The following is a 21,814-nucleotide window of genomic DNA, read 5'->3' as shown; positions in this document are numbered from 1 at the left end:
AGCAACCCCCCGCCCAGTTCTTCCAGCAACCCTCTGTTCTCTGTATTTAAGAGTCTCTTATGTTTTGTCCCCCTCCCTGTTTTTATATTACTTTTGCTTCCCTTCCCTTATGTTCATCTGTTTGTATCTTAAATTCCACATATAAGTGAAGTCATATAATATTTATCTTTCTCTAAGAAAGCCATTTAAATTACAGGTACACTAGACTGCCACACTGACATTAATTTGCAAAAAGCTCTTCACTATACAAAAGATTCATTTGGGGTAAAATGAAGGATCCAAATTTTATTGTTAAAGTGTTAGGTTTTAAAAGTTAAATACAAAAAAATTTAAAAACATAAATACAAAGTCTCAGGTCTATTCTGAAAATTTTATATTTATGTTTAAGCAGTTTTTACCTAATCTTTTTTTTTATTGCTTTTTATTTATTTTTGAGAGACAGAGAGAGAGACAGTGCAAGCAGGGGAGGGTCAGAGAGAGAGGGAGACACAGAATCTGAAACAGGCTCCAGGCTCTGAGCTAGCCGTCAGCACAGAGCCCTACACAGGGCTCGAACCCACGAACCGTGAGATCTGACCTGAGCCGAAGCCGGATGCTTAACCAACTGAGCCACCCAGGCGCCCCAGTTTTTACCTAATCTTGCGTGCTTCCCCATGCGTGTGCACTCTTAATAAGTATATGTATGGGGCACTTGGGTGGCTCAGTTGATTAGGCATCTGACTTCAGCTCAGGTCATGATCTCACAGTTCATGAGTTCAAGCCCCACATCAAGCTCTCTTGCTGTCAGCACAGAGCCCGCTCAGGTCCTCTGTCCCCCTCTGCCTCTCCCCTGCTTATGTGCATGTGTGCTCTCTCAAAAATTAAAAGATTTTTTAAAAAATGAAAAAAACAATTTAAAAATACGTGTATGTAATTAAAAGGATTTCTTGGCATTTATGAAAAGTTACAATGTATTGGCAGGTAAATCATGATCTCTCCCCTCGCCCCTTCAAGGCGTGGGCAGACCCCTCGCCTCTGGGGCAGTCTTAAGAAAAAATGTAAGTTGACTGTCCCTGACACAACCTGTGTGCAGTGGACGAGGTGGCCACCATACATCTCTGATTAGGGGGACGGCCACAGGCTGGCGCTCCCCTCTGGCTAGGAGGGCGGTAGCATCCTGTGGCTCCGTGGAAGTCTGAGAACACACACCGAAACAACTGAACGGTCCATAGATGTGGATGGCAGATCCTGTCATAAAGCCCCTAATGATATGCCTCAGCATTTTATTATGAAAATGTTCAATATACAGCAAAGTTGAAAGAATTTTACAGTGAACATCTGTTTGTCACGATTCTACCATTAGTATTTTCCTACTTGTTTCATTGCTTGTCTGATACTCCATCAATCCATCTTAGTTTTTTTTAGGTATTCTGAATAAATTGCAATATTCCTAAAAATCCTCAGCAATACATATCATTAACATTTAGTATCTTTTTCTTTTGTTTTTAAATTGTCCACATGACAAGGTGCACAAGTTATTACTGGTATAGTCGCAAAGTTTAGGTAAATGTACACGCCTGTGTAACCCAACCCCCATCATGGTACGGATCACTACCATCACCCGCAGAAAGCTCCCTCAGGCCCCTTCCAGTCTACTTCCCCCTCAGGGGCAACCGCTGTTTTCTTTTTTCCAGCACAGATTTGCCTCTTCTAGAAATTCACATAAATGGAATCATACACTATGCATTCTTCCTTGATGATTTTAGAATACATTCCTAAGAAATTCAAAGTGTCTCTGGAACAGGGAGAATAAGAGTGATAAAGACAACATCGGAGATCAGAGGACTCATTCACTGCATAGGTGTCTATTATGAGAACCTCTAGTCCACAGATAGAACGGTCAGAGTCCCTGCCCTCAGTGAGTTTCCACGTCGTGTTGAAGGATACAGCACCAACACCACACAGGGAGGGCCGGGGGGGAAACGGCCATCATGTGCCACAGAAGGAGACCTAATCCAGCTTGGGAGCCAGTAGGGAATCAAGGGAGGTTTAAATTTTTACTTTGGAGTTGGTCTCAGGCAGCCAATGCTCTGTATTTTCCACAAGTCTAGAATCTTCTAACTCAAAATGATTGTTCTTAAAACAGCAGCTTTCCAGTACCGAGCAGATGGGTGCATAGCAAATTTGCTCAACAAAATAAACAAGGGAAAAACTGTAACAGACAAACTGCAATTATTAGGGCTTCTGTTTTCTCCAGCTTGAGTTGACACGAAATCAAATACGTGTAGTACTGCCCTCAACCACAAAAACATGCTTTTCTTTTCCTGGACCCCAGGGAGCAGAAGCTTTGAAGAGCTCCAAACAGGGGCGCCTGGGTGGCTCAGTCGGTTAAGCATCGGCTTCGGCTCAGGTCAGATCTCACGATTCGTGGGTTCGAGCCCCGCATTGGGCTCTGTGCTGACAGCTAGCTCAGAGCCTGGAGCCTGTTTTGGATTCTGTATCTCCCTCTCTCTCTGACCCTCCCCTGCTTGCACTGTCTCTCTCTGACTCTCAAAAATAAATTTTAAAAAAGCATTAAAAAATAAATAAAAAAATGAAGAGATCCAAACATCCAGCAAACCTCCGGTCTTGGACTTCACCTCTGCTTTCTCAGGCCCAGGAAACCGAGGACACCTCCAGACCGAGGCCCTTGCCTCCTAACTTCTTTTCCCCTTTACCTTCATAGTTTATGCACACATTACAAATGAAAAGTACTTGGTTCCCATACACACGCACTTTTCCCTACCATATGTCCTCAAAATTCTATGGCTATTTTTTAGTGGAGAGTGAGGAGCCCAAGAAAACCTGGAAATTTCTTGCTCAATTATTCTAGAAGAGTAAGAAAAGTTCCAAAGCTGCTTTTAGCCCAAAGGAAAGGAGAAAGCTACATGCCAGGAAACATCTAACAACTGTAGCTATCATGACCTTGAAAGAGAAAGTTCTCCCCTAGGGTCATATGAAACGAAAAGGCAGCATCTCCATGTAACTAAACGTGGTCCCCATTTTTTGGTGTGCTTCAGATCAGGAGCAAGTCAGTGCCTTACCCACAATGAACTGCTGACTAATAATGACTGGTGTCCCCGGAGAGTGCCTGAACTGAAACTTTTCTTTTTTTTAATGTTTATTTTTGAGAGACAGAGACAGAGCATGAGTGGGGGAGGGGCAGAGAGAAAGGGAGACACAGATTCTGAAGCTGGCTCCAGGCTCTGAGCTGTCAGCACAGAGCCTGAGGTGGGGCTCGAACCCACAAATCATGAGATCATGACTTGAGCTGAAGTCGAACGCTTAACCAACTACGCCACCCAGGCTCTGTGAAACTTTTATTTCTGTTGGCGATGAAACTATAGAAATGGTTTGCAATCTGCTCTCAATTAAAACAAGTTACTGCCTTGATGGCACTTCGACAGCATCAAAGCAGCAGTCAAGAACACTGATTATTTTAAGGAAATAACCATTAGGGTCATCGTTTAGGCTTATACATGCTGCGGACTGAATGTCTGTGGGTCCCCCCCCAGCTCCCAAAATTGTATATTGAAAGCCTAACCCCTCACGTGACAGTACCTGGAGGTGGGGCCTTCGGGAGGTGACTAGGTTTAGATGAGCCCACTGAGGTTCCTTCTGCCATGAGGACACAGTGAGACGTCTGCACACCGGGGACAGGCCTCTCACCGGGAACCAAATCTGCCAGCACCTTGATCTTAGACTTCCAGAACTGTGAGAAATAAATGTTTGTTGTTTGAGCCACTGAGTCCGCGATATTTCACTATGGCAGCCCAAGCAGTGTAAAAATTTCGTCCTTACACAACCTCCATGACCTATCAAGGAAGAAACGTCAGACGGGATATTCCAGAGTGCCACGACCCTGGATGTCCACAGGTCCTTGTACTCTCTTGGCTGATTATTTAATGTTCATCAGACCTCCACCAGGGGTCAGGCGCTGGGCCGGCACTTGAAACGGGAAGCTAGGACCGAGCCCCCAGCTCATGCAGCTGCCACGCAGAACTGGGCAGGAAACATCAAATCATCCCAGTCCAACTAAAACAAGGAAGTGCTACGAAAAACGAGTGTGGTGGCAAAAGAACATAGAGGAGGGAAATCTGACTTAGTCCTGGAAAGTGGGAGCTGGCTTCCTTCGGGAAGTGACGCTTGAGCCGAGATCTGAAGGCCTCGGCAGGAGTCACTGAGCCATCCGGGAAGGGTGCTGTGCTCAGAGCAGGGGGACATGGCCGAGGCCAAGTTCCTGTGGAAGAAGGCGGGGACTGAGTAGAACAATTTTAGCCGGCGATGACAGGGAGGCAGGCAGGGGGGTACCTGGATCTGTTCATCTAAAGAATTACGCTTGAAGCAATATGCAAAATGGATTGAAGAGAGAATTTAGATAAATCCTATTTTATCCCGTTTCTACTTCAAAATCAGATATGCACACTGGAAAAATGTCCCCACTGGAAGTTTCAGATGCTAAAGGAAGATGGGCGGCCACCTATCAGAGACCCTGAGCGCACTGCCCGCGCGGGCCACGCCCTGAGAGACGCGCTCTGCCATCTGCAACGGCGCCAGGGGGGCTAAAGCGCCATCGCAGCAGATGCCACGCACAACACCCCTTTCTCGCAAGTTCAGGATATCCACGTTTATCATGAACTTCAACCCTAAACTGGAGTTTTAGAAGCATTATGGCAGTTGCTCCCTTACCTAGTGGTCCTCGCCAGACAGCCTCAACTGTCCCTAGAGACAGGGGGCACCTTAAAATTTAACGTGTAAACAACATAGCTAAAATAATTTCACAATCTCCTAATAGAAAGGAATAGCTGTGAAGAGTAGATATTAAGGACTGAAAACAGTACAAAGGTCCAGACTACTTAGCATGGGGCAGGTGTGACACGAAGGCACATTACACCACAGAAATTACTGATAGGCTGAATTTACTAAGTTTATACTCCTAAGGAAAAGTTTGAGAAAAACCATTTTAAAAAATGCTTTGCAAGTAAGCTATCTGGCAAATTAACATATCTGGAACTCTTCTTGACCAAAGTTGCGTAAGTGAGGGACTGGTCTACCTACAAAGTTAAGAGGTGAAGGTGCTAGAGTCAAAGCAGTATGCTAAATGGTTAGCAATAGAGATAAGCCTGAACTGCAAAAAAAAAAAAAAAAAAGATTGTGCCAGGAACCCTAACCCAACCACAACAGAAGACCAAATTGAATGGACTTAAAAAAAAAAATAACTTTATTCCAAAACAGAATTACCAAAAGAAGAATGTTAACTCTAACACATTTAACAGATTTCATTTAAACTCAGTCACAAAACTCAAAATATCAAACAAAAATAGCTTTGTGTGCTTAACCACTTTTAATAATAAAACTTAAAAAAAAAGAGACATGTGGAGACTTCCCCACAATTTGGGAGTCATTCAGGCAAGCAAATATTTGCTATTAAGCAAAAAAGATAGTATTAAAAGTGAAAAGTCCTCAAATTTAAAGAAAATACCTGTTCAAGTCTTTGATATGTTTATATGCAAATGAGAAAACAGTATCTTAATTTAAATGAGATCGGGTCTGAGTGCTCACCCCGTAGTGCACATGTGACGGCCTGTCCTGCCTTCATTTTGCCTGCATGCCCCTCACCACACAACTTTATCTGCACTGACCTGCCGTTTCCAGCGCAGCGTGATCGGGGGACCCACACATCCTGTCTGCCACCCAGGGTTCCCTTCCATGTTTGCGAAGCACTAGAGTGGAGTATTACTGCTGTCATCGAGCTAGGAAAGTTCGGGTCTCCAAAGATGAGTCTATATACACAATTATGTTTTATTGCACAGTTTACAATATACAGCAGGTGATTACATAACAACCATAAGGTAAGAAGAATATTGGTTTTTGAGACAAAAACATCAACTATCTCCAACCATAAATGAAACAAAGACACAAATCTGCCACCATATAAAGGTTGTGTTTACTCTGTGATGCAGTCCTGAGGGCTCATACCACTCCTAAGCATGTTAAATACAGAATCCATAACATATTCCTGGTGGCATCAGAGCTGAAGTATGGGAGGCAGGACCAGAGGGGCCCTGTGTTCATAAGCCGTCTGTGCCAACTATGTAACAAAAAGGCCACTTTTAAAGCTCTTCAGATAAAGTTATTTAATCATGTTTGCCTTTTCAAAATTATTACGAGTTCACACTGAAGGTAAAAAAGCAATAGTTAGAATCTCTTATTAATAACACTTTGACTTCTTTCAAGGTTCGGACAAAGCGTTGGCTACCACAATCAAGTTCTGCTAAATTTTGTCAAATTTAAAAAGTCTATAGGACAACACAAAACCATCCCTGGTAATATATTTGCAGTTTGGTCTTCAAAAGCTGTAAAAAGTGACAAAGAAATCCAAATATATTATGAGTTAAAATCATTAAAAATATTTGTTTCAATGCCACAGGTTTGAGACTGCAGAAACCAAAGCATCCCCCTTTCAAATTCTCACTTCACTTGTATTCCACAAAAGTGCTGTAGAACGTGGGTGTCTACAGCCTGACTGGAGTGTGCAGACAACAGGAGGCCAGCTCCCAGGTCGCCTCGCTTGCTGTGCTCAGGCACCAGTGCTTCTGTCATTCCTGTCCCGAAACTCAACCCACTTCAAAGACAGACTATTCAATAAGCCAAAGATGTTACTCACGTTTATTCGGTGGCAAATCCTTGTGTTCTGAAATCCTCACATCTGCATCTTGGTTTTCAAAGCAAACTGCCATTTCCAACACAGTATTTTCAAACAGGGCTGTTGTGACGCTACTGGGCCTCATTCTTGCCTGGAAAATGCTTAATAATGCTTCCCAGTCCTTTGTGGGTAGATGTTTATGTGACCAGCCACAGTGCATTTAGAGGTAAACATCTCTTTTGGACTATCTGCCCAGAAACTGCGTAAACTACCAGCGGAGACCCTGATTTTGTTTTGGTCAGTGTCTGCACATATTCATATGCAGTTACCCAGAATGAGGAAAACCTGGTCATAAGAAACCTAACTACTCTGCCATGTCAAATGTTGGCTAGCGATTTTAACCACATTTACAGATGGGGATTTTTAAAAGACTTATGATAAACCACTTTTCTAGAATGTTATTAGTTATTCAATTGGTAAACAGGCATTCTGCCTTAGTGATCAGGACAAAAGATTTTAAAATCTGATTCCTTCGACAAGGAAGTTTTTCTGTGTTGTGTAAGGGATGACTATGCTATCCAGCTATTACCAACGTATAGCATTTAAAATTAACCCCCTAAATATCTTGATTTAGATTTTACCACTTCAAACTGCTTTAATGATAAAATGGTAAAACTGGGTTCCCAAAATGTAAAAATCCTAATAGAAGTTTCCATTTCCAAGAGTAAGTAAAAAAGATAACTAACACGGTGGAGTGAAAGCTATCCTGAGGTTTTTTTCTCTTTTTTAACACATGGAAACCAGGAGGGAAAAGTCCAGAGTCCCATTAACAGACTTCAAAAATGCAATAGTATGCAAGTATTTATCTTTTTTTAAAACAAGAGTTTCAAGAGAACAGGGCACTTCTATATGAGAAACTAGGACTCAAAGTGAAAACACTCTCCAAACTCCCAAAGCTCTTCATAAATTTGGCAACAAATAATCACAAAACTGAACTAACCAGAGTTTGATCCACATGCAATTAATGTGAAATTTCCTCACAGGATGAAATGTCTGTAATGAAACATAAGTCTCCCCCATCTTTTGGCAATAAGTGAAATTAACATAAGGGTATTCAAAGGGTTTAAGGTCACATTCAGAACTAAACATAACACCTTCCAACTCAGAAAGCAAAATGGGTGCTTTTACCAGCTGCTTGGGTCGGCCCTACCACACCTGAGCAGTCTGGATGACGACTATCCCCACAGATGCTTAGTTTCGAAACTAACACAAGCGACTGATCATGAAAAGCCCTTTCTCTCCTCTGTCCTACCACGTTTATGCTTATGTTTAACGAAGACCACCCTTTGCAACTCCTCCTAAAAGAGAAGCAAGAAATGGAGTAAGAGAAGGAAGCCTGAGAATTCACAGGGCTCTAAGAGCCTTTTCTCTGGCTGGTCATGGCCACTGTTTCAATACAGAAGGTTTAAGGACTTTTGGGAAAAGAACTGTATCTTGGCTATTAGCTTTCCTTGTCAAAAGCCATCAGATAGACAGCTATTAACCAGGCAACTACCCTCAAGTTCTTAGATGATTACAAAACAAAACCAAAAACCCCTTAAAATTTCCTATTACATCCTTTCATTCTGAATTTGTTGGTGCTGAAGGAAAACAGCTCTGCCCATAATTCATTGTGCCCTGAACTTACGACACCAACCTGTATTTGGCCAATTAGGAACAAGGCCAAACTACATTCTTCTTAGGTTTATTCAGTTAATAAATGGGACTTAACTGACAGTTTCTTTCATATAATCTTTAACAAGAACTCATAAGTCGCATTGATTATACCCCAAGAGATGAGAGACCGATGGTAATTCAGGTGAGCACCTCTAAAAAGATTTGTCAGCTTCCTGTCCCGTTCTAGCCAGATTTTTTGGAACACCTTGGGAGAAGACTGAAACTCCCCACCAATCTGAGACTGCATGCGAGTTTTTACAACATTAACTGGAAAAAACAAGATTCCTAACATGGCACCCAACAGACCTCCGCAGATAAAATCATTGACCAAATGAGCGCTGTGGGTGGTTGCGGTAGGCAGATGCTCCTTAATGGGGCCGCGAAGGCCAAAGAAAAGGACATTGCTGAATCCATTACGGAAAAGAACAGGTACCAAGCCTCGATAATATTCTCTTATTCCATGGCATCTGAGTGCCTTGAAAGCCTGGTAAGTGTTTGTAAATTTGTCATGATGCCTGTGGTCTTGAAGCAATGTCTGAACTCTTTCCAGTGGAGTGAAAATTGCTTCTGTTGTCCCTGCAAGCACCGCTGCCACACTACGGGTTGCAAACTCCGGGGAACTGACGTGCTTCCGGAGAAGGCAGGATAAGTCCTCATACAGCCCGAACATGAGTGCCAGCGTGGTGGTCTTCTGCAACAGTGGGGGAAGGATGCCGCGGTACAAGTTTCGAAAGCCATCCCTCCTCAGCTGAAGCACCGCGTCCCGGGTTTTGATTCCGTACAGCTGCTGCCGAAAGAGCACCTTCTGAATGGGAAACGTGATTGCTACATTGTTGAAAGCTGCACAGCAGCCACACAGATAATGCTTCATTTCACCCACATTTGCAATATGAGGTGACAGGTCTTGTTTGGAAGATGTCAGGATGGGCGGCCTCTTTTCATGAGCTTCTGAATCCACCATGTTGCTTAAGATCTTTCTTCTTCATGAAGGATATTTTTAACCTACAAATAACAAAACGACAATAGGTAAACCATTATATATAGGGTTAAACATGTGGAACTTTTCCATAACCCTTTAGCTTCTGGAACACTACTACATTTCCCTCCTTTTAGGCCAGGTGAGTGGCTGGTACAGTGCTTGCTGAGGGCCCTGGAGGGCCCGGAGCCCCTTGCACGGGTCCAGGAGGTCCTCCCCTTTCCAGTCACGTATCTGTGGGGAGCGGGATTTTGTTTATACTTTAACCAGAACAACTTCTCCAACAGGCTCAAAGCAGACATAGAGGAGACTCCGACTACCTTTTAGGCCGTATCTTCTACACAGACCTGCAAAACCGTCAAACACACTCTTCTCATTAACTTTTTTGGAAAATAGTTATTTTTCATGAAAACATGTCCATATTAACATGCAATGGGTTTATCATTGATATTTTAAAGTATTTTAAAATTTTGTTTTTATATCTAAGACTATAAATACTAATCTACGTAAATAAGCACTCTTTAGGGGCCACAATACTTTTTAAGCATAAAGGGGTTCTGAGACACCAAAAAGTTTGTGAACTCCTGGAATAGTTCATATGTGCTATAAACTACCTAATGGAATATACCATTATCCTTGTGAAAAAATTCAAAGTCCTCCGTTGAGGAATAAAATAGCAAAACATGCATTTATTCATCCTGTTCCCTAACACTTACTTTAATTAGTGTCTCATCTGACCTAGGCTGTCTACAAATTGCTAGAGATTCAAAAGCAAGGAACTCATGGGGTACTTGGCTGTCTCAGTCAGTAGAGCATTTGACTCTTGATCTCAGGGTGGTCAGTTCAAGCCCGAAAGTGGGTGTGGAGCCTAACTTTAAAAAAAACAAACAAAAACATAACAAACAAAAGAGCAAGGGGCTCACAATTTAATAGGAGACTGCCAAGGAAAACAAATACCATCGCATAAATACCTTGTATGATAAAAATGTGCTATACAGAAGGGACACGGAGCATGCACTTTGGGAGGCAGAGGCTGGGAGAACTGGGTCACAGAAGGCCCGCAGGTACATACTATATACTGCACTTTCACTTATTTAATTTTCAAAACAATTCCAGCAAGTAAACATTATTTTCCCAGTTTTACCAACAAAGTAACCAACATTCTCCTTTGTCTGAGGTGCGGAAAATAACGTGGAGCTGGCGTCCTAAGTCTGACTCCAGAGCTCACATGCCTGCTATCATGCCACAGGATGGCAAGGATTTTGGGAGGCAGCCCTGGACAAAAAGTGCCTATCTCAGACTGCTCAAGATGTGAAGCCTAAATATACAGGCTTAGCCCACTGAGTAAAACTAAGGTAAGGCTCTCCCTCGAGAACATACCTCCTTCTTTAAAATAGCAAGACCACCCCTTGCCAATCATCTGTCTGATTTTCCCAAAAGGATCCAAGTAATTGGATCATCCAGAACAGTCCTACAGCCCAGAAATAATCTTTACTGGGGGACTAGCTGGCAATTTTATTATATTTAGGTTAACAGGCTAAAAAAAATTTTTTTAAAGATTTTATTAAGTGATGTCTGTACCCAACCTGGGGCTCAAACTCATAACCCCAAGTTCAAGAGTTGCAGGTTTCACCAACTGAGCCAGCCAGACACCTCCAAAGGCAAAATACTTTTAAACTGATTTTAATTCCTCAACAGTACGAGACCACAGTTATGAGGCTACTCAACAAATAATTAAATAACCCAACTAAAAAGTATGCAAAGGACTTGAACAGCCATTTCTCCAAAGGAGATATAAGATGGGAGACTCCACCCATCTTTTAAGCCAGACATGAGACCTACAAAACTGTAGAACATGCTCAGATGCCAGCAGGCATGGGAAAAGATACTCGACATAGAAACCATCAGAGAAATGTAAATCAAAACAACGAGATCATCTCACCCATTAGGATGGTTACTGTTCAAAAAACCCCAGAAAACAAAAAGTTTTGGTAGAGATGTGAACCCCCGTGCACTGCTGGTGGGAATGCAATATGCTGCAGCGACGAACAGTTCTTCAAAAAATTAAAAACAGAGCATGAGTCAGCACTCCCACTTCTAGGTATGTATCCCTAAGAACCGAAAGCAGGTTCCAGGAGGTGTGCACACACCCACGCCCACGGCATGCTATTCACAACAGTCGAGAGGATGAATGGTCAACAAGATGTGGTACAAACATACATGGAACACTATGTGGCCTTAAAAAGGAAGGAAATCTTGTCACGTGCTCCCACATATTAACTGGAAAAAAGGTCAGAAAAAGACAAGTACTATATGATTTCACTTACATTAAGTAGTCCAATTCAAAGAGACGGAAAGTAGAATGTTGGTCAGCAGGGGCTTGGGAAGGGGAAACGGAGTTACTGCTTAATGGGTACAGATTCAGTTGTGTAAGACCACATAGTTCTGGAGATGTGTTCTTTAACCGTATACATATACTTATTACTGAACTGCACACTTAAAATTGGTTAGGACAGTAAGTTTCATAATGTGTTTTTTACCATACACATAAAAACACTACATGTAGGATTTTAATGGTAAATAAATAAAATTGGCCACATAAACCATCCAAGTCCCTTCTTTTTAAATGTTTATTCATTCTTGAGAGAGAGAAACAGTGCAAGCAGATGAGGGGCAGCGAGAGGGAGACACAGAACCCGAGGCAGGCTCCAGGCTCTGAGCTGTCAGCACAGAGCCTGATGCAGGGCTCAAACCCATGAACCGTGAGATCACTACCTGAGCCAAAGTCAAACACTTAACCAACTGAGCCACACAGGGGCCCCTCTTTACTATATTTTTTCAAGTTAAATTTGTGTCAACCTATTCAACTGTTTTCAAAAGATGAGATAATGACAATAATAAAGCTCTATTCAAAATAACAAAAGGTCAACAGTGACAGACCAGTGAGACAGCTTCAAAGTAAGCAAATTACTGTATCTCTCTGAGGTTCAGTTTCCACACTTAGAACTGAGGTCAATGTCATCCACCATGCACAATCCAAGTGAGTGTCAACTAACGAGTCCTAACTCCAACGCTGGGGGCACAGTGAGCAATGCACTTAGGATCTAGTCAACAAATGTCAGCCTTTTTAATAAGAATGTATTTTCTATTTGTTTCTTTCAGACTTCTAGGAGAACACTGTCAAAATGACTTTCATTTACTTTCGTTGGGAAGTTTTTCTTTGTCTGATTTTACATTGGCCTCTTAGCATACTAATAAAAATTAAATGCAACCAACTTACTCAACTCCTTGCATGTTCCTAGCACTGTCCTACATGTCAGAGACTAGAGATAAGAAAGAAACCTGGCCTCACGGCAGATAAGACATGCAATTAGGCTGTAGTGTGATGAACGCCAAGCACAGAAATGTGCACAAGGTATACAAAGGTCCCACAGAGGAAGAGGTCATTAACTAGTGGTCTGACATGGCAGGACAGGACACGTAGGCAAATAGGGTGAAGCACATTCAGCAAAAGAAAGCAGCACAGACTAAGGCATAGGTCCTGTGTCAAAGGAGCAGCGGTATCACATTCAGGAGGAATTATTCCAGTAAGTTCTTCTAGATCACTGTGTGGGTGGGAGATGGGTGGGTTGCAGAGGAAGGGGAAGCAGGCTTGGACTGGTGTTATGAGAGACCTTCAGGAAGATCCCAAGACCCTCTGACACGGAGTACTATTCTTCCCTTTCTCATGTGAAACAAATGGAACCAAGCTATTTTCCTTCGCGCCAGGATCTTCCCACAAGACAGACTACACTAAAAATTAAATGTAACACTGAACCTTTGGCCCAGAGTCTTTTTGTTTTGGAGTTCCAGTTGGCTTGCTCCATGTTTCTACTAGAAAAGATAAACTTGCCCTCAGCTGAGAAAAATTGTGACTGGACACCACGGCAGGCCCAAACTCTGCCCTTAAGGAAAGTCCTAAAAGGGGTCAGGAAACTTCTTGCCACTAAGTCACCTAGTTACACCAGCAGAGCTTGATGTGCCAAGGACGCAACCGTCCACTGTCCACCCCCTCCGGCACTGCTTAGCACTATGGTCAATCGGTTCAATGGGGCAGGAAAATGTGTTCCACTGCAATGCAGTCAGTGGGCGGCCTGGCTCAGAGAGAGGAACTATTTCTAGTTTCGTCAGGTATCAAAGCAGTTAAATTATGAAGTCACCTGTATGCTCAACTGAGAGAGGCTGGATTCCTTGGAGTTGGGCTGTTTGTAGATCCAATAAAACAAATGAATCATTTAAATGAAAAGTCACAAAAGAAACACATATTAATTTTTTAAGAAAAAAGTACACATTAGAAATTAAACATTTAAAAAAGCATGTTTATTTTTTTAAAGAGAAAATAAAGCTGTAAGTCCATTAAATAAATCGACATCTCCCTGCTCCAGGCTCACTGCCCTGGCTCAGGGCTCTTAGGGTCTTGCCTGACTCATGGAGGGCCTCTTTACTAGTCAGCCTGCCACTAGTGATACGCACAACAGCACAGAGATACCCCAGTATTCTGAATGATTACACAGTATTCTACCAACTGGATGTATTATATATCATTTATTCTATTTTAGTACCTGTTTTTTGTTTAGGTTTGGTTTTTTTTTTTCTTCTTTTTAAAGAATAATGCATTGGGCAGCCTTGTACATACACCTTGCTTGGGTGAACTCTTCCAAGTTTACCTAGAGGGTAAATGTTTAGAATGGGATCGCTGGCTCAAGTACAATTTGATAGCTACTCCAAACTGCCCCCAGAAAAATTATGATTTACACTTTAAATTATGTGTACCAGTTCTGATACCATTTCTAGCACTAGGTATTAAATTGTAATTTTTGCCTATCTGTTGGGTAAAAAAAAAAATCTCATTTTGTCATTAAAAGTTTTTTAATGTTTTATTTATTTTTGGGAGAGAGAAGAGAGAGAGCATGAGCAGGGGAGGGGCAGAGAGAGAGGGACAGAGGATCCAAAGCGGGCCCTGGGCTGTCAGCACGGAGCTTGATGTGAGGCCTGAACTTACAAACCATGAGATCATGACCTGAGCCAAAGTTGGACGCTTAACCAACAGAGCCACCCAGGCTCCCATCCTTTAAAATTTCTGACTAAAATACAGCATTTTTCATTTCTGACCATTTGAATTTGTTTAACCTAAATTTTCATGTTATCCATTTTCCTGTAGACAGAAAAAAATTTTGATATGTAAAATCTGTTTATAGATTTAAAAAAATCAATCCTAGTTATATTCATCAAAATGTGGCAAATACTTCCTCTGCTTTATCATTTTTGTGCTTCTGAAATTCTCAATTTGGATACTGAATCTATTCATCTTTGCTCCTAGGCTTTGTAATGTCCTCAGAAGGCCATCGTTGCTCTAAAATTATGAACGAGGATGCCCCGGCCGCCTCCCTCTCCTGGCTTTATCATCCATCCTGTGATCTGTGGGCCGGCAGAGTGAGGCCCAAGGCACGGAGACGAGACACCTCCGGAAACGACCTGCGTGCACTGACCGCGCACAGGCACGGTCCCTCTGCACTCGCTCCGTCCTGGGCGCGGCCCGGCCCGGCTCTAGCGCCAAGCCAGCCTGCTCTGACCCGCCGTGGCGGCAGCACACGTGTCACCATCTGGTAGGGCTGCCCCATACTACTCTCAGAACTCTCAGTTTCCTGGCAAACTTCAGTGTATCTGTCATATTCCTCCCCCAAATTTTGTTGGTATTTTATAGAGACAGTGACCTTACAGATTAAAGAACTGTCACTTTTTCAAAATTAAACCATACTTTGCAGGAATATGAGGTCTTCCTACTTACTTGCGTCTTTTTACAAACCTCCGTAGCATTTAAACATTTTTTTTTCATATACATACCTAATATTTCTCAGGTCTAGACAGTTTATCTTTTTGGTTGCTCTTATGAATGGGCTGATTCCTTCCAGTTAATTTTCAGACTGCTTTTGGTCTGCATACGAAAAAGCTACCAGTTCTTGTGTATTAGGGTCAGAACCAGGCAATTTAGGGAATCCTCAGGTTTTTGGACTGGATTTGATTCTGCTTGCACTATATACAATACCACAAATTATTTTTATTTCTCCTTTATGTGTCTTTTTTCTACCTTATTAGAGTCACAAATACTTCCTGAACAAAATTAAATTATGGTAATAATGAATGTCCTTATATTTTTTTATGTTTATTTTTAAGAGAGAGAGATAGACAAAGAATGAGCAGGGGAGGGGCAGCGAAAGAGAGGGAGACACAGAACCGGAAGCAGGCTCCAGGCTCCGAGCTGTCAGCACAGAGCCTGACACGGGGTTCAAACTTGAGAACCACGAGATCATGACCTGAGCCAAAGTCGGACACTTAATCTACTTAGCCACCCAGGCACCCCATATATATTTTTTAATGTTTATTTATTTTGAGAGAAAGAAAGGGTGTGAGTGGAGAGGGGGAGAGGGGAGAGGAGGAGAGGGACTATCCCAAGCAGGTTCTGTGCTGCCAGTGCAGAGCCCAACACAGGTCTGTCTCATGAACTGTGAGATCATCACCTGAGACGAAATCAAGAGTTGGACACTAAACCGGCTGAGCTACCCAGGCACCCTCTTTATACTTTTCTTGACATTTCTGGGAACTGTGCTAGGAATTAACATTAAACACAACACTGGTTTTTGGCATGAGAGACAAGAAGCTGTCATCAGAGTATTTATAATCCAAGTCCTAAGAGTTTGCAGGGAAACAGCATCATGACACAAAAATGTTTACTGATCCAACTGGTCCCTATAAAATCTGTACCCACTCAAGTAATCTCTGTCTTCTCTCCCTACACACCTTTAGGATTGTGCTGCAAACATGAAGTGAAGCATGTCTTTCTAACGCTATCACATTTCATCAAGTTACATTAAAAACCCCAAAACTCCATCCTACACTCATCCTAAGAATTAGTAGATCTTTAATTATAATTTAAGCCCCTTTACCCCATTATTTACTAGGAAATGGTTTCCCATTAAAACTGGATTCGACTTTTCTGGTACTAATGATCAATGGTAAGAGTTTAGAGGGTTTTCAAACATGGGAAAGGAATATATTTATTCCTGTTTTACTGAAATTCAACCACCCTCAACCCCTCCCACCACCACTAAATCAGGAATTTTGGTGAAATGCTTTCAGGGAGCTACTGAGATGATCATAGAGACAGAGCCACTATAACATTTAAGAGCTGTAGCTAACTGCCTGGGTTCAAATCCCAGCTCTACCACATACCCACTGTGTGACCTTCAATGTCTCTATGACTTACTTTCCTCATTTATAAAATAAGGATGTTACCTACCTTATAGGTTGGCTCAATTAACTGAGTTCCTGCATGTAAAGTATCCAGGAGAGTAGTAGAGAGCACGAGGGGTGCTCAACGTGGATGAACTGTTCTTCTCTGATGGATTTATTTGGTGTAAATATTAGCACATTTCTTGTTAATTACGTGTCCTTATAATATGGGAATGAATCCTCCTTGGACATGATGAAATACTTTTTTAAACATATCACTAGATACCATCCACTAATATTTTAAAATTGCACATCACTAAAACATACCAGGTTTTCAATTTTAGTACCATCTTCATGCCAAGTTCAGGTGTCAATGTTCCACTGGCCTTGTAAAAAAGAATCTGTCACTTTTCCTTCCTTACGCTGGTGAACAATTTAAATCTTATCAAAATTACCTTTTCCTTGAAAGTTAAAAGAATTCACCTGTAACATCATCTGGGCCTGGTGTTTTGGGGGATGGTAGCTTTTTGGTAACTTTCTCAAATTTCTTCCATTGTTACTGGTCTGTTAGGTTCTTTCTTCTGGAGTCAATTTTGGTAACTGGATTCCCTTTAAAAAAAAATTCTGGTTTATTTATATCATCGTATATAGTAGTTGCCATTTTTAAAAAATACTTCTAGTCTTGAGCAGGGCAGGCAGTCTGCCAAATTTATATTCCTCCCATCCCAACAAGAAACAAGCTCTTAGATTTACCAGTTTTACTATTTTTCCTCTTTATCTCTTTTCTCTTGTTAGGTCTAGGTTTATTGTATTCTAATTTCTCGAGTTAGATGCTTATTTTTTTATATGTATATTTTTTAATGTTTTATTTTTGAGAGAGAGAGAGACAGCGTGAGCAGGGGAGGGTCAGAGAGAGAGAGAGAGAGAGAGAGAGAGACAGACAGACAGACAGAGACACAGAGAGAGAGAGAGAGAGAGAGAGAGAGAGAGAGAGAGAGAGACACACAGACAGACAGACAGACAGACAGAGACACAGAATCAGAAGCAGGCTCCAGGCTCTGAGCTGTCAGCACAGAGCCCGACACGGGGCTCAAACCCGGGCTCAAACCCACGAACCGCGAGATCATGACCTGAGCCGAAGCCGGACGTTTAACTGACTGAGCCACCCACGTGCCCCGATGCTTATTTTTATTATTCTTTGTTTCATAATCTGAGTGTTTAAGGCAACACATTTTCCTTTGACCAGAACTTTCTAGTACTACTTTTTAAGAACCTCTGTGGAGAATTTTGGTCTAATTGATAGCTACCTCATCTGTATCATGTCCCGTCTCTTCGACACAGTGGCTCTGATTTGGATTATACACACCCAGCTCCAGAATCCAAGCCTGTTGTAGCTCTGCGTGTCTTATATCCTATATTTATGCTCAGGAGAAGAGCACACGTGGCTCTTCTCTTGGCCCACAGTAAAGACAAGGATAGATCTCAATATCTGGCAACTGTCCTCCAGTCACAAAAGATTCAATGATAAATACACCCTGAAGCTGATCTTCATTAGCGGGAGAACAAAGAGGCACGCTGAGTATACAAAGTCCATTACCATTTTTTTGACCACAGCAGGACAAAGGTAAGAGATGCATACAAACCTGAATTATCCAGGCTCCATGACAGTCTTGCCACAGAAAGAAAAATAAAATAGCCATTGGTAGCCATCTTTCTGCTACATCATGCTGAAATGCAGGGGGAAGGGGAAAAAAACACAGAACTTAAAATGAATAAAGAAATGTTTTTTAAGTCCCTGTTTTGGTCCATTCTGGAGAAACAGGATCTTCTAGCACAGGTATGAGAAGCCATAGCTCTGATATCTAACTATAGCATCCTTGATTTGATGACTGCATTGTTTTGATTTGTTTTTCTGGAAAAGCATTGTTGCTAAAAGCTGTACAGACTTCCTCCTTCCTACCTAGCAGTACTTGGGTCATTATAGACTACAGCATCGTGCCATGCAGCATCTGAAGACTCATGTTTTTCTAAGATTTTATTTTATTTTTTGAAGTCATCTCCACATCCAATGTGGGGCTCAACTGGTAACTCTGAGGTCAAGGGTCTCATGCTCCACTCACTGAGCCAGCCAGGTACCCCAAACATTCAAATGTTAAATTATGCTAATTCCTGTTTCAACAGCTGCTTCCCTGAATTCAGGATACAACTTCTTGTATATGACAGCTTTCCATCACGCATTATTTTTGTGGATATTTATATGACTTGGGGAGAATTAAAAAAAAAAAAAAAAAACCCATAGCCCTTTAAATTGTTGAAAACACATCTTCTGCCTTGTACGTTTTGTGCACCTAACCAGTTAAAGAAGCCAATGGCATTTTTCGTTTAAAAAAAAAAGTCTAAAGATGCTTGAGAAGAAGTTTGCCAGGGTACAGAGTTTGATAATTATTAATCACTTAGTCTTCTACATCCTTACTTCTTACTGTTTTAGCTGACAGACGTGAATTTAAAAACTTGTAAGTCCGATACTTGTCAATCTAAGGTCAACCAACACTTTAAAAACTTTGCATACAAATGCTTTACATCCATAAAATGGCTTGCTCTTATTCAGTCTCAGGACTAAACAAAATAAAATTAACAAGACTACTCCGTTTAATGTATATGTGATTATATAATATACTGTAGCAATTTATGAGTGTAAAAAATTTCATCTACATACTAAATATATAATAGACTTTAAATTCTAAAGTCGCCACCTACGAGCTGTTTAACAATCTACTATTACTTGATAATACAAACCAAGTTATCTGTACACCCGAATAACTAAATTTTGTCCATGTTCACTTTTAATTTTTACTGGAATGATTTGCCTTTTTTTTTTTTTCCTTTTTAGGTTTGCTTATTTATGAGAGAGAGAGTGCCAGTGAGAGAGGGGCAGAGAGAGGGAGAGAGACACAGAATCGGGAACCGGCTGAGCTGTCAGCACAGAGCCCTACAAGGGGCTGGAATCCACAGCCTGCGAGATCATGACATGAGCCGAAGTCAGATGCTTCACCTACTAAGCCACTCAGGCGCCCCTGGAATAATTTACTTTCTAAAATTTTGCAAATTAAAGTGACTTCATCTAGTTTGTCACAACTCTTTGTAATAACAGAGACTGTTATAAACTGTGGCTCGCAGAAGTTAGCGTTTCCTGACCATTGTATTTAACCATTTTAAGAACATCACTGTTCATTTAGAGTCTCAAATGAACAGACCTGGATATAGAAGAGAAGGTAATGAAACCCTCCTAGACTTCACAGATATAAAACTTTCCTTCTAAATTTTAACCTCCTGAGACTGATGATGTCTTCAAAGAAACCACTGATGCACATGGGAAAAGAAAAATAAGTAAAACTAAGGCTTTCCCTCTAGTTTCATCCTACGCACCAGGATGGTATGAATAGGTTCTTAATTTAGCAATAGAAGCAAGGATGGTATACACAGTATTCTGAGGCAATGAAATTTAGAATGTTACAATGTTTATCTATATGGCAACCATGACTAAATTTCTTTACTAAACTGATCTCTATACTTCAGTTCCTTAACATGAATAATTCTGTGCATTTTCCTGAAAAACTTATTTACCATAATTTTATCCTATTTGCTACCCAAAACACTCAACCTATCTGATCCACAGGAAGCACAGTTAACAAGCTGACTTTCAAGCAACTGCAAGTGTCAAACTTTTGCTGCATAATCCAACAGTATAAAGTGTAAACACGCACTATAGTTTACAGCCCACATGGACAAGCAACACCCAAATGTGATCCCAGCACAAAGGTCTCTGTGCAAAAACTGGGGGGAAGGCAAGTGTAATTCTCAAAGGATGTGAACTCGCACAAGTCAGCAGGTCTGAGTCAGCATTTAGAACAAGATCAGTCTGGGTGCCAGTCCTAGCTATGACAATATCTTGCTACAATACACTATGTCCCTAAATTAAAAATCCAATTCTCTAGGTTTACTTTATCAAAGGAGAACCCAAATACCTCCAGTCAGCGATAACAGCTTTTGACTTTTTTTCTTCAGACACACTACGGGTGACTCCAGATCCAAAGTGCCTAACCTGTGCTCTGGAACCACTAGGGAATCTGACCAGTTCTGGAACCTTTTAACTTAATTGAATCCTTTCCAAGCAAGGGCAGAGGAGGCTCGAACCCGCAAGGTCACCACACATACACTTTCAGGGCTTTCACTGGTGACAGAGAAACAGAGGGTGGGAATTAAGACCAGCTGTGCACAGCTGACGGGGCAAAATAAAGGTTATGTCCAAAGGGTAAATACAGCTGAGGTATTGACATGCTTCACCTAGCTAAACTCTGCTAAATAATCAGTACAGAGATTCATAATGAACAACATCGCCCGCCTGCTCCCAAAACCCGTGTACAACTTTGTTTCCCACAACGCGAGGCAACATGGAGTCGCAGAATAAGCACTGCCTGTGGCTGAACTTACCGCCCTCTGAGAGTCCATATCGCCAATCTGGGATAAAGGGGAGGGGGAGGGACTGGGCTGGATCACCGAAGGCCCTTCCGTCTCCAGCACTCATCAGGCTCCGGGGGCCTGGAATCCCAGACCCCGAAGGGCAGCGGCCCTTCCGGCGTCCCAGCGCCGCTCTCCCCTGCCGCAGGCAAAACCCGTCTCCTCCCCGCCCACAGTTCGAGGCACCTCCCCCGCAGGCGCGTCCGACAGAACACAGTATCCTTCGTCAGAAAGACTCGCTCCGGCAGCCAGACCGCACCCCCCACCCCGCGAAGCCCCGGGAAGTCGGGGGACGGCGAGAAGGCCGGGAGCCGCGTGGGCGCAGAACCGACCCTGCGTGCGTGCGCGCGGCGCCTCCGCCTGCTCCTGCGGCTTCGGGCCCCACCCGGGAGGGCGCGCGCGCGGGATCGACCAGGCGCGCGGAGTAGGGGTGGGCCCCAGCGTCTGCGCCAGAGGGCCGGGGCAGGGCGGCCTCCTCAGACCGTCCGTCGTGCTTCCACTCCTTCAATGCACAGGCCAGGGGAAAGGCCCGTGCTGTCCCCTCGCCGGCCTCCTGCACTCACCCACTGCAGTGAGCGTCCGGCTCCGCGCGCGGTAGCCGCCAGCCCGCAAGTAGGCGAGCCGGCGAGCCAGCGGCCGCGCAGGCGCAGACCTTGACCGACCCGGCGTGC

At 42.6% G+C, this 21,814-nt stretch overlaps 1 protein-coding gene, 1 long non-coding RNA gene and 1 other non-coding gene across 12 annotated transcripts; 2 read left to right on the top strand and 1 right to left on the bottom strand.

The window, feature by feature from the left end:
• Nucleotides 1-5,796: 5,796 nt before the first annotated feature.
• Nucleotides 5,797-21,795, bottom strand: SLC25A51 (solute carrier family 25 member 51). Of its 10 annotated transcripts, XM_029920197.1 has the most exons (5): nt 21,707-21,795; nt 18,269-18,352; nt 17,109-17,234; nt 13,556-13,597; nt 5,797-9,382 (listed from the first exon to the last, which is right to left on the bottom strand). In XM_029920197.1, the coding sequence occupies exon 5, from the start codon at nt 9,339-9,341 to the stop codon at nt 8,448-8,450; it is 894 nt and encodes a 297-aa protein (XP_029776057.1). In that variant the 5' UTR covers nt 9,342-9,382; nt 13,556-13,597; nt 17,109-17,234; nt 18,269-18,352; nt 21,707-21,795; the 3' UTR covers nt 5,797-8,447. The 10 variants fall into 10 exon arrangements, with proteins under 10 accessions (XP_029776057.1, XP_029776053.1, XP_029776055.1 ...); XM_029920193.1 differs by lacking the exon at nt 13,556-13,597; XM_029920195.1 differs by lacking the exons at nt 13,556-13,597; nt 21,707-21,795 and adding an exon at nt 21,476-21,699.
• LOC115276262 lies at nt 10,367-15,163 on the top strand. The gene is made up of 2 exons (XR_003901868.1): nt 10,367-10,711; nt 14,716-15,163. It is a non-coding gene; the product is annotated as an uncharacterized LOC115276262 (long non-coding RNA).
• On the top strand, nt 19,943-19,989 carry LOC115277168. Its single transcript, XR_003902273.1, has one exon. It is a non-coding gene; the product is annotated as a small nucleolar RNA SNORD42 (small nucleolar RNA).
• Nucleotides 21,796-21,814: the final 19 nt, after the last annotated feature.

The sequence above is a fragment of the Suricata suricatta genome, chromosome 13 (assembly GCF_006229205.1).
Source record: "Suricata suricatta isolate VVHF042 chromosome 13, meerkat_22Aug2017_6uvM2_HiC, whole genome shotgun sequence".
Lineage (NCBI taxonomy): Eukaryota > Metazoa > Chordata > Mammalia > Carnivora > Herpestidae > Suricata > Suricata suricatta.
This window is presented reverse-complemented; position numbering and strand designations above follow the sequence as displayed.

Coding starts and splice junctions, on each gene's coding strand:
- SLC25A51 (XM_029920197.1), bottom strand. CDS start 9,341: ATGGTGGATTCAGAAGCTCATGAAAAGAGGCCGCCCATCCTGACATCT.